The sequence below is a fragment of the Gadus chalcogrammus genome, chromosome 6 (assembly GCF_026213295.1).
Source record: "Gadus chalcogrammus isolate NIFS_2021 chromosome 6, NIFS_Gcha_1.0, whole genome shotgun sequence".
Classification (NCBI taxonomy): Eukaryota; Metazoa; Chordata; class Actinopteri; order Gadiformes; family Gadidae; genus Gadus; species Gadus chalcogrammus.
The window spans coordinates 8147638-8158383 of record NC_079417.1 but is presented as its reverse complement, the minus strand read 5'-3'; the positions used below and the strand labels follow the sequence as shown (position 1 = coordinate 8158383).

At 49.5% G+C, this 10746-nt stretch overlaps 1 protein-coding gene across 1 annotated transcript in view; it reads right to left on the bottom strand.

Annotated features, from left to right (window-relative positions):
• The window catches only part of fbrsl1 (fibrosin-like 1), a 263194-nt gene that overhangs the window by 14357 nt on the left and 238091 nt on the right, over positions 1-10746 (bottom strand). The window contains exons 7-9 of the mRNA XM_056592471.1: positions 5809-6316; positions 4207-4466; positions 2295-2548 (exon numbers count right to left, since the gene is read on the bottom strand). Of these exons, the coding sequence (XP_056448446.1) occupies positions 2295-2548; positions 4207-4466; positions 5809-6316 (1022 nt within the window). The remainder of the gene's footprint in view (positions 1-2294; positions 2549-4206; positions 4467-5808; positions 6317-10746) is intronic.

Genomic DNA, 10746 nt, shown 5'->3' with positions numbered 1-10746 from the left:
AAACAGGTCGTCTGCCTGGTGAAGGCCCCGCTCTGTTTAATGTCCGACACCGGGAGAGGGTTACTGAACTGCTTTATGGAGCCTGTTAAAATCTCCCCACGCCGCCGCCGCCTCTCTAATTTATGGCCCTGTCACGGCTTTATCGTAAACAGCTTTGGATAATTAAAGCTTGATATTTCAACTTATAACAATTAAGGGGTGTTCCTCGCGGAGCGACGTGGTGAGGGCGAGCGGGGACGCCGAGGCCGTTAAGAGAGAGAGGGAGGGAGAGAGGGAGAGAGAGAGGGGGCGAGAGAGGGAGCGACGTCGGGCCGTGTTCGGTTGGCAAGGCAGCTGCTCGGGGGCGTGGAACAATAAACAAATGCAGAGGCTTCATAATTTCATTAATTACAGCCATTAGCTGAGGGCTGTAACATAGCAGAGATGACACAGGGTGTCTAGAGAGCAGACGGGGATAACAGAGAGAGAGTGGGAGAGAGAGAGAGAGAGAGAGAGAGTGGGAGAGAGAGAGAGAGAGAGAGAGAGAGAGAGAGAGAGAGAGAGAGAGAGAGAGAGAGAGAGAGAGAGAGAGAGAGAGAGAGAGAGAGAGAGAGAGAGCGACAGAGAGAGAGAGAGAGCGAGAGAGAGTACAGGAGTATATTACATCTGCCCCTTGTGAAGAACCAGTGGCAACAAAATCCACAACAACCACACCAGCAACATTGCTCATGCTTGGGTAAGCGAGGCATTACAGAGGGTTAACACAACAGTGCGGTTATTATGGGGATGAAAGAAAAGAAGGGGGGAAAGACATCAGTTAAGTAAAAACACATTTTCAATGAAAAGAAAAAATAATAATCAGAAAAAACATTAAAGGCAACGCAATTCCCCCTCGTAATAACACAACAAAACCAAATGATTACAAATGCGTGCGCTTGTATGCGTGTGCTGGTGTGTGTGTGTATGTGGCTCTATGGGCTGCATAATGGCATTATTCGCCAGAGAGGGTGGCAGGAAAAAAAACACCTCTTCTTCATCTTCAAAGAGAGGCGTTGCATGAATAATGGCGGCCGTGTCTGCACCGAGCAGAGAAGGAGGAGGAGAGATCGGCGGTGAAAAATCGCTGGCTGCAGCGCCATCCAAATAGTATCCGTGTTTATCTGACTCGCTGCCATAAATACCAGGGCTTTGATTCTCAATATGAAGGATTGGGGATAATCTTCACCCCCCCCCCCCCCCGCCCTGCTAATGTGCCCACAGGCTCTTAATCAGGGGTGGGGACGTGATGGATCGGCTCTATTAGAGTAATGCCAAATTGCTACAAATGGGAGTCCTGTCTGAATCGACTGTCGGAGATCCCCGCGCATTTTAGATGATGGATGGAGCAGTCTGCCTCCCCCCCGCCCTCCCGCCCCCCCCCCCCCATGTGCGCTCCACCCGGCACAAACCTCGCTTTGATGACGGCGTCGGGGTGAGGTAGCAATTAGACATTACGATCAATCAGCAATTAAACAAACATCGTCAAAGCAGTTTCGGAGTGCGATGTCTCCGCTCTATTACTTTCTGCCACAAAGGGACCCGATGGCTCTGTGTGGGTGAACCAGGGGAAAAGTGGAGTGTGGTCAAAGTGCCACTTAAGGAGCCAGCATCAACACACACTACTTGGATGGAAAGCAGTGGCCGTATGAAAACAATGGGGGGGGGGTGGGGGCGGGGGGAGAAATGCCGGCAGGACTTCTCCTTATAGATCCCCAGGCAGTAAAAAATTAAGGCTCAGATGGAAGAGAGATGATTACATAAAATGACCTGTACTCTGCTGCTCAGTCTGAGGAAGGAGAAGCAGTGCACTTAAAAGCGAGGTCTGTGATATGTCGGACGCTGTCGGCACAAGCGGGGCCGACACCTGCATCAGCTTCATATAGTTTATAGTTCAACTGGTATGAAGTACACATCTCCATAGTATATGGAGCTGTAAGTGCAGTCGGATGATGGATCCAAGAGGTCAAGCCAGGTAAAGTATACGGGGGGGGGGCTATCTAGTAGACAAAAGAACTCTGGACACGACACAGACAGATCCTATCGTGATCTACCCGGGGGGCTGGGAAGGCTATTTGCGGGAAAAAGTAGCAGTAGCAGTTCATTTTGAGGGGGGATTGCTAGGTGTGTGAGTCAGTGTGTGTGTGTGTGTGTGTGTGTGTTTGTGTTTGAGCCAGGGAGGAGGTGGTGAGGGGTCGGGTCCGGGACGTGAACCCTTTTGGGGCTGTGATTTCTTTCGGGGGCTCTTTCTCTGGTATCGTTTTTTTACTCATCCTCACATTTCGGGCTTGCGCGCGCACCATGGGTGGCGCAGTGGGCGGGGCCAGTACGGCGGCCGCCTGGGGCAGACTGGCGGGGAAGGGCGTGAAGGTGTGCTGGTGCGTGTGTTGGTGCTGGTGCATGTGCTGGTGTTGGTGAAACTCGGCCCTCAGCAGCGACACGGGGGCCAGCGGAGAGGCGGGCGGCCCCCGGCCCCGCTCCGAGCTCTGAACCAGGAAGCGGTTGTTCAGCTCCTGCCTCAGGAGGTCATGCTCTGTAAGACAGGAAAGCGGGGGGGGAGGCGGGGGGGCGAGGGAAAGGAGGGCAGGAAGGGGGGATGGAGCCAAAACCAAACCAAAACCAAAACAGAACAAAAACATGGAGGAGGGAGAGGAAAGGGAGGGGTTGGGGGGGGGGGGCACAAGAAAAAAAAAAAAGGCACGGGCGGCCAGTCAGTCTTCACAACAAAAGAAGAAAGGAAATAGTCACCTGGCATTCTCTGTTTCTCCAGCTCATGCTGTGAGGGTTTTCTACGTGGGAACTCATTGGTGGTGGTAAGAGAGTTGCCTGTGACAATGTGCCAATGAGAATCCCCGAATGAGGCTGGCAATACATGATTGGTTGGTTGAATGATATCAACAGGCTGGTATCTAAAGACAAGAGAGAACCAAGAGTCATCCCACCAGAAAACACACACACACACACACACACACACACAAGCACTGCCTCCATCAGAAAGGCAATGTGTGGCTGGTAATTATGAACACATTTCGGGAAACTGTCATCACCACTGGAAACATGGATTTATTACAGCCCAAACTGCTTATTCCCTACAGTCCTCACTGTCAGGGAGAAAAAGAAAATTACAGAAATAATATATCGTTGTTGTGGTTGCACCAGCTAAGCCGACAAAAGCGATGTGTTTTGTGTTTGAATGTCTCCAGTTGTGATGACTATCCACGTTGGATGTCTGCACAAAGACTCCAATGACCTCATCACCTAGCCAATCTTCCTACCAGCTTTGAAGGGGATTTGTGGTTACATGCCGTCTAACTCAGAGTCCAACAGAGGACTTATTTCAGTGTGTACAATGCATTTTAATGCATTCTCGGGAATTAATTGCTAGTGATGATGTATATATGCCGTATTCATTAGCTGATGAGGTCACTGGAGCACTCTAGGTAGTGCACTCCTAACTGGGTGAATTTCTAAACTGTATTTGACTCACCAAGCATGCATTGCAGTAAATCAAAAGGAATACACAGATTTTCTTGTTGAGGGAGCATGTGCATTTAGTGCGCATAAGGTTTTGTTAAACATAAACATAAAAGTATGGCATATCCTACCATTTTGTTTCAAATATGAATATGCATACAGAGCACAAACAAAGAAAGGCTCTTATGATAATACTGTATATTCCTTTCAAACGTAAACATGTTCAATATATGGGAAAAATCATTATGGGAGTGCACAAACAATAACAACATTAACCACACATGTTGAGTAATTGTTTTCGTAATACTGAAATGATCCCTCTGAGTACATCAGCAGAAGCTGTTACGTCCAAGATCAGTAAACGATATTGTTTTCTGAAGTGTATTGCTAGCTTAGCTCATCTCGAGGCATTAGAAATGAAATATTTTGTGTTACATGTCTATATAAATAGACTACAGAGAATAAAGTTCTCGATGAAGAGAGAAAAAATTGCTCAGACACTTGCTGTGTCAGTTTGTGTGCGATGCATTCATAAGCGTTGCATGCATTTCCCATCCCTGATTATCGATTCAAATGTGAGAGTGGCCACAACCGGGTGTTCGTCTGAGATAGCTTGTACACAAGACCTACGATCTATTTATAGCTACCAACTACTCTCCGCTTATCAGTGCATGCTGCTAACTAGCGTGCTGCCAGCCAGCAGGTGTGTGTGCTCACCTGGGTAGGGGGTGCCGGCAGGGTGCCCAGGGACGACAAGGCTGTTGGTGGGTAAGGTTGGCGGGGGTTGCAGTTGGGCAGGGTTTGCGAACATGGCCGGATGGCGATGTGAGGGGCTCCGTAAGGAGGAATAGTGCGAGGTAGAGAGGTTGGCTATGGACAGGGGCAGGGCGGGGGCGGCTGAGGGCAGCCCACCGAGGTGGTGGTGGGGGGACGGGGGCAGGTGGTGCTTGGAGAGCCCCACCGGACTGCCTCTGTGGCTGCAGGGGGGGGACAGGAACAGGGGAAGAGGTTAGCTCATGCTATACAGGATAAACATTAGCATATCGGTCAGCTAGTTGATGTAAATTAGCATAGCTAGGGTCTCGTTGATTATGCGTTTATCGTTACTTGCTCATTGATATATATTAGCATAGTTAGTGTCTCACTTATTATCATTAGCATAGGTACTGTCTCTTTGACATATATGTTAGCATCGTTGCTATCTCAATGATATATTTGATCCATAGCTACTGGATCCCCAATATACATTATACCGTCAATCAGTGAGATATGCTAGCATAGTTACAATCTCATTAATATAAAATAGCTACTATCTCACTGACAATTCATCAGCATAGCTAGCTACCCGCTCACTGATATACAACAGCATGGGTACTGTCTCCTTTAAATACGTTCTCACTGATAACGCACCGTTTTTAGGTTACCAATATTGACATTTATGAATTATTCAGTGTTTGTAATTTTCACATAACCTAATAATAATAATAGTGATCCCAAAGGACTATATTGTATTAATATTAGCATTGTAGCACAGTTCCCTATATTACCTTCTGCATTGCGCCCAGGGGCACTAATCAAAGCAAACAGGCAAGTAGTTGTGCATGAAACAGGTGACACAGTTCTTCATGCAGGAGCGAAGAGGGAAAGCCAACTCTGCCGCACTTGTTAATTGGTTATTTAGCAAAACTTCCACCCTAATTGGTTTTCATTAGGGCTACATCATGAGATTAATTGAGTTTTTAATGTTGCTAAATGAGCAACTAATGCAGCATCAATTCAGCAGGCAGGAATCCCTTCTATAGACTTTCTAAAGCAGTCATTAACGTCCTGTTTTAAAACCCTGATTAGTGAGCAGTAGTTAAGCTAAACAAAAGCTGTTTCAAATGATGACTTAGTACAATCAGCCCCTGCCTGGTGGCGTTGGAAGAAAAGGGGATTTCCTTAAATCAGACTGATGATCAGCCTGCCGGCTGCTCCATATATTTACCTCTTTTGAGTAATGCACTCAATCTCTTCTATATTAATAAGCAATGAGTTGTGCATACAAATTATCCTAATACAGGATCTTACAACCTTGATATTCACATTTGACCTATTCACGATTTGCATTATCTGGAGGACTGTGTGTCACCCCTTAAGACGCTACACAGCGGTATGTTTGGATGTTCAGCTCATCGTGATTGACCTGTATTGCTCCTTCTGTTTTGGACTAAACCATCGCGATGCGGAGTTGTACCATTAACTCCGTCCATGCTAACTGTGCTCGACAGGTGGAGTGGGACGCACGGACGCATCGACGGAGCGCAGCCGGCCGCCTACCTGATGTCCTGAAGGCTGGTGTACTGCAGAGGGTGGTGCAACGGGTGGTGGTGGTGTCCGAGGAGGCGCCGGTCGTGGTGCTGCGAGGGCGGGAGCAGGCGGGAGTCCGGGTGGGCGTGAGAAGGGTGAGGGTGAGAGTGCGGGTGAGGCAGGGCGTGGCCGTGGGGCGGAGCCCTCAACAGCGGCGGGGTGGAAGGGACCGACGGGGGTCGCAGCAGCTGCTGTAGCGGCGGCTGCTGCTGCTGCTGCTGCTGCGGCTGCAGCTCCTTCTTCTTGACGCTGAGCGGCGGCGGCGAGGGGAGCCGGGCCCGGGGGGGCTCTGGAGGAGGGGGCGCGGCGGCGGCGGCGGGCGCAGGGGAGCCCGTAGGCGCGGAGGCCGGGGTGGGGCTGGGCGCCGGCGGGGAGAAGGGCACCTGGCCGATGCTTTGCTCCTGGCTGCGTTGGAGCCCCGAGACCTTGGCCGAGCTGCAGGTCTTTTTGGGCTCCGGAATCTCATTCGCTGGCACACCTGAACAAACACAAACGACAGAGGGGAAGAACACTGTGAGAAGGGGAAGGGGCGGTACAGTCGAGCGTTAAGGGGGTAGGGACTCCCAGTTGGAAGGTTCTGGGATCAAGCCCTAATATCAGTGGTGTATGTACAAGCGTTCCGAAGCAAAATGCCCTAAGCTCTACCTACATACATGTATGTATGCATGCATGCATGCATGTATGTATGTATGTATGTATGTATGTATGCATGCATGCATGCATGTATGTATGTATGTATGTATGTATGCATGCATGTATGTATGTATGTATGTATGCATGCATGCATGCATGCATGTATGTATGTATGTATGTATGTATGTATGTATGTATGTATGTATGTATGTATGTATGTATGTATGTACGTACGTACGTATGTATGTATGTATGTATGTATGTATGTATGTACGTACGTATGTATGTATGCATTATGTTGATTATGTTTAAAAACAAAAGTCTGTCACTTTGGAAAAAAGTGGTAAGCTGTGATTACGAACACTTCCTGGATGAAATGAGAGGAAATGAGCGAAGCACCAGCAGAGTGGAGGCTACGTCTCCAGGATAGTGGCAGCATTGTTTCCACGGGTCCCCTGACCCAAGGCTCCTCTCTCCCTTCTCTAGGTTGTGTTTAATCAGGTCATTTTCATGCTCCGCTATAATCAGATGATCCAATTTCTGCCGGCGATCCAGTCAGTATGAATAAATCACAGCTAATTAAAGTTAAATGTCGACCCCTTATTCCGGGCCTTTGCTGAGCACGCAATCTGGCATGAAATAATTATCTTTCCATTGTGCTCCGAAGACGGATCACAGCCCCTTTTTTGTTTCACCGCCTCCCCTGCCACAATAGTTATCTTAGCTATCTAGACACAGAACGACCCATCCCTCCATCACACGGAGGACGTATCAGCCTGCCCGTCCGCTCCAGCCCCGTCCCAGTGCCCTCACACACCCTCACACACACTCACACACACACACACACACACACACCCAGACTCCCAGGGCATTAAGTTAGGAAGGAACTTTTGACAACTTTAAGCGATACATTCCAGCGGTGCTTCTGAACACTGTCAAAAGCTGGCGGCGGCAAAACAAAATCCACTTAAGCGCTGCGGAAGCTGTGCCGCATGCAAAAGACTATCTCGCAGGGGGAGGAAGTTCACTGCCGGAGCGAGTGGGTTAGACGAGAGGAGTGAGAGAGACGGGAGAGAGCGAGAGAGAGGGATAAAGAGGGAGAACGCCAGAGACGCGGGGGCTCTCGGAGCGGTTTTAATCTAGCGCGGCGGGTGTAGTAAGACTTAACAGTCAATTCGGATGACTGTAACTCGTGCCTCAATTAAAAAAGCTCCCACAGGGCGCCCTCGACAGCAGTAGAGAGCGTGAAGAGCCCTGGAGCCCCCATCACAACAGAGGGAGCGCGACATGCTGCCGCTTAATGGAATATCCAGCGCCTATTAAAAGGCCTGCTTCCACTTTGAAGGATGCGAGCACCCTTTTTATGAAAAAAAAAAAAAGGAAAGGGGACACTATAAAAGGCAGAGTTTTGAATTTATTTAAAATTCGATGAATTCTATGCTCACGTGTTGGCAGTGGTGCAGGCAGGAGGTGTTTGGGTTTTTACATAGAAATCATGGTGCCTTGAAGAGAGAGAGAGAGAGAGAGAGAGAGAGAGAGAGAGAGAGAGAGAGAGAGAGGAGAGAGAGAGAGAGAGAGAGAGAGGGAGAGAGAGAGGAGAGAGAGGGAGAGGAGGGAGAGAGGGAGAGAGGAGGAGAGAGGGAGAGAGAGAGAGAGGAGAGAGAGAGAGGAGAGAGGAGAGAGAGAGAGGAGAGAGAGAGAGAGAGAGAGAGAGAGAGAGAGAGAGAGAGAGAGAGAGAGAGAGAGAGAGAGAGAGAGAGAGAGAAAGCGACCGACAGAGAGAGAGGGGCCAGCCTCCACAATCGAAATGTCGCCCTCGGCAAGATGTTGCTGTGGCAACCTGTCCTCCCAGACACAATATGGGAGGATGCAGCGATGCTGTGGGAGGCCGTGCTGCCGCCACTAGGAGATAGAGAGGGGCTCCCTATACTAATGCTGGGAGCCAGGGAGCGGCGAGCAGCGTCCCGTCTTAATGATGATTCTAATGGGCTGTAATGGAGGGAGGAGGGATCTGCTCAGGCCAGACTATCCCTCATTAAAAATCCCCCTACCCGGGCCAGACACATGCACACACACACACACTGCCACATACGCACAGACTGCCGTATCACACGTACACACGAATATACACACTAGTTTACCGTGCACACTGGTAGACCATACATGAATATTCGGCCCCACACAAGCACACACACGCACACACAGACACAGACACAGACACAGACACAGACACAGACACAGACACACAGACACACAGACACACACACACACACACACACACACACACACACACACACACACACACACACACACACACACCAGGGAAGCAGAATTAAGGAGAGAAAGCTTTCAATTCATGTGGTGACCAGATTCATTGAGCAAAATATAAGATTACATTAGCTCAGTGGCTCCTTTCACAACACAACAATGTTACATGCTTAATGTTGTGCTCTGGTGTGCGGTTTTCAATTAAATATGACCGGAGGGGGAATTCAGTTTTGTAACCATGGTAACAGGCTGTCAAGATCGGTTAAACCCTTGAAAAAAAGTGCAACTTGTATATCATGAATGAACTGGTCAGAGGTACTTTTTTTTTTAGAGTTTATGCAAACACATGACATTAATGAGCGGATAAGGGAAGTACGGCAGCGATGAGCACTGTGGACATGGGGTTTCGAACCTGAAATACACACATATATTTGTTTGAGGAGAAGATGCTGCGTGGGTCAGCGTCCCCCAAGCGCCCATGAGCACCCTTGCTATTTGAATGTTATTAGAGTGGTGTGGCAGTCTGGTGCAGTGCTGTACACGGGGCGGCGGAAAAACTATAACAAATAAAGGAAAAGAAGAAAAAAACGAAAACAAAAACAAACCTGGAAGAATTTAATTCAATAAAATGGAATGAACAACAAAGCAAAAGCGCCAGTGGCTGAAGAATACACTATGGTGGCCCCTAATTTGCTTCCTCATTTAAATATTCTCCAGCCTTTACGGGCACCCATTTTGAGAGTAAACAAACTTGCAAGGATGACAAGATGTCAGGAATGTCGTAGGGCTCCGTGCAGCAACAGGTAACGCTTCCCTCGATGCAAAAAATAACCTCACAGCTGTCAACCTGTGCCCCCCCCCCACCCCCCACCACCACCACCACCAACAAACTGTCAAAGTTGCCATTGTTGCATTATTTTTCCCTTTCCTTTTTGTTTCATTTTACCCCTCTCCTCCTCAATCCACTCCTCCGCCACCATCCGAGCGACGGACTGTCAAACGAGACAAATACCTCACCGACGTTCGCACTCAATTCAAAGCAGCTTCTCGGTGGATCGCTGCCCTGCAGGGGCCCAAAGCAGATGGTGGGAGAGTGAGTCAGGCAGGTTGGAGGCAAGCCCGGCTTGTGGGGGAGCTGGGGGAGAGTGGAGGGCAACACGGAGACAGGGACGTTCCCCAGGGGGGGGGGGGGGGCAGGGAACGGGTGGGGGGGGTGTTGGCAGGCCTGCTCACCAGATGACATCTCATCACAGTATTGATCTTTTTATAGTTGTTCCTGTGGCCCGTGCTTACTCAGGGGATTCGGAGCCCTCCCTGGGAGCACTTGCCGTGTGCGGTATCATCCCGGGTCGGGTGGCGGCTGCCGGCGCAGCAGGGAGGGGGTGGGGCGGCGGCTGATTGGGGGGTTAAGGGGACCGGGATGTCTTTGCCATGACTGATACGACCAGCGGGGCCTGGGGATGTCGCTTGGTGTCGCTGCACAGCTGTTCTGATCCCCGTTCTCCTTCAGGCCTGACCCTCCATTGTGTCCCAGTGGAACATCTGGCCAGCTGGCAGCGACGGCAGGCCTCTTCGGGTCTCTAAGCAGCCAGATGGTCGGGCTGGGGATGGATTTGAAGCGCCTGGCCCTTGGATTGCTGTCATTAACCAGGGGGATAAGGTGGCAGCTTACTATAGCTATTAAGTAGCACTAAAATATGGCCCGGGGGTTAACTAGAGTTCTCTGTTTACACCGGGAGGCAGACCGTGGAAAGCAAGTACAAATAAAGTCAAGTGCAATCATGTATGATGGAATTACAAGCTCCCAAACTGTTGAGATAAAGGGATTCATTCACAAAAACATTGGCTCACCTCTTAACTCAAAATGTCTTGGCTTTGATAGAATCACTGAAAAAAAGTTCTCTTTCAAACAGGGCTTTTCTCACATTTTTTCTCCCCGTGCAACCTCATTTGGCCCACCTGCGCATGAACTTGGCTGTCACCCGAATGAGACACCCTGCTCCGGAG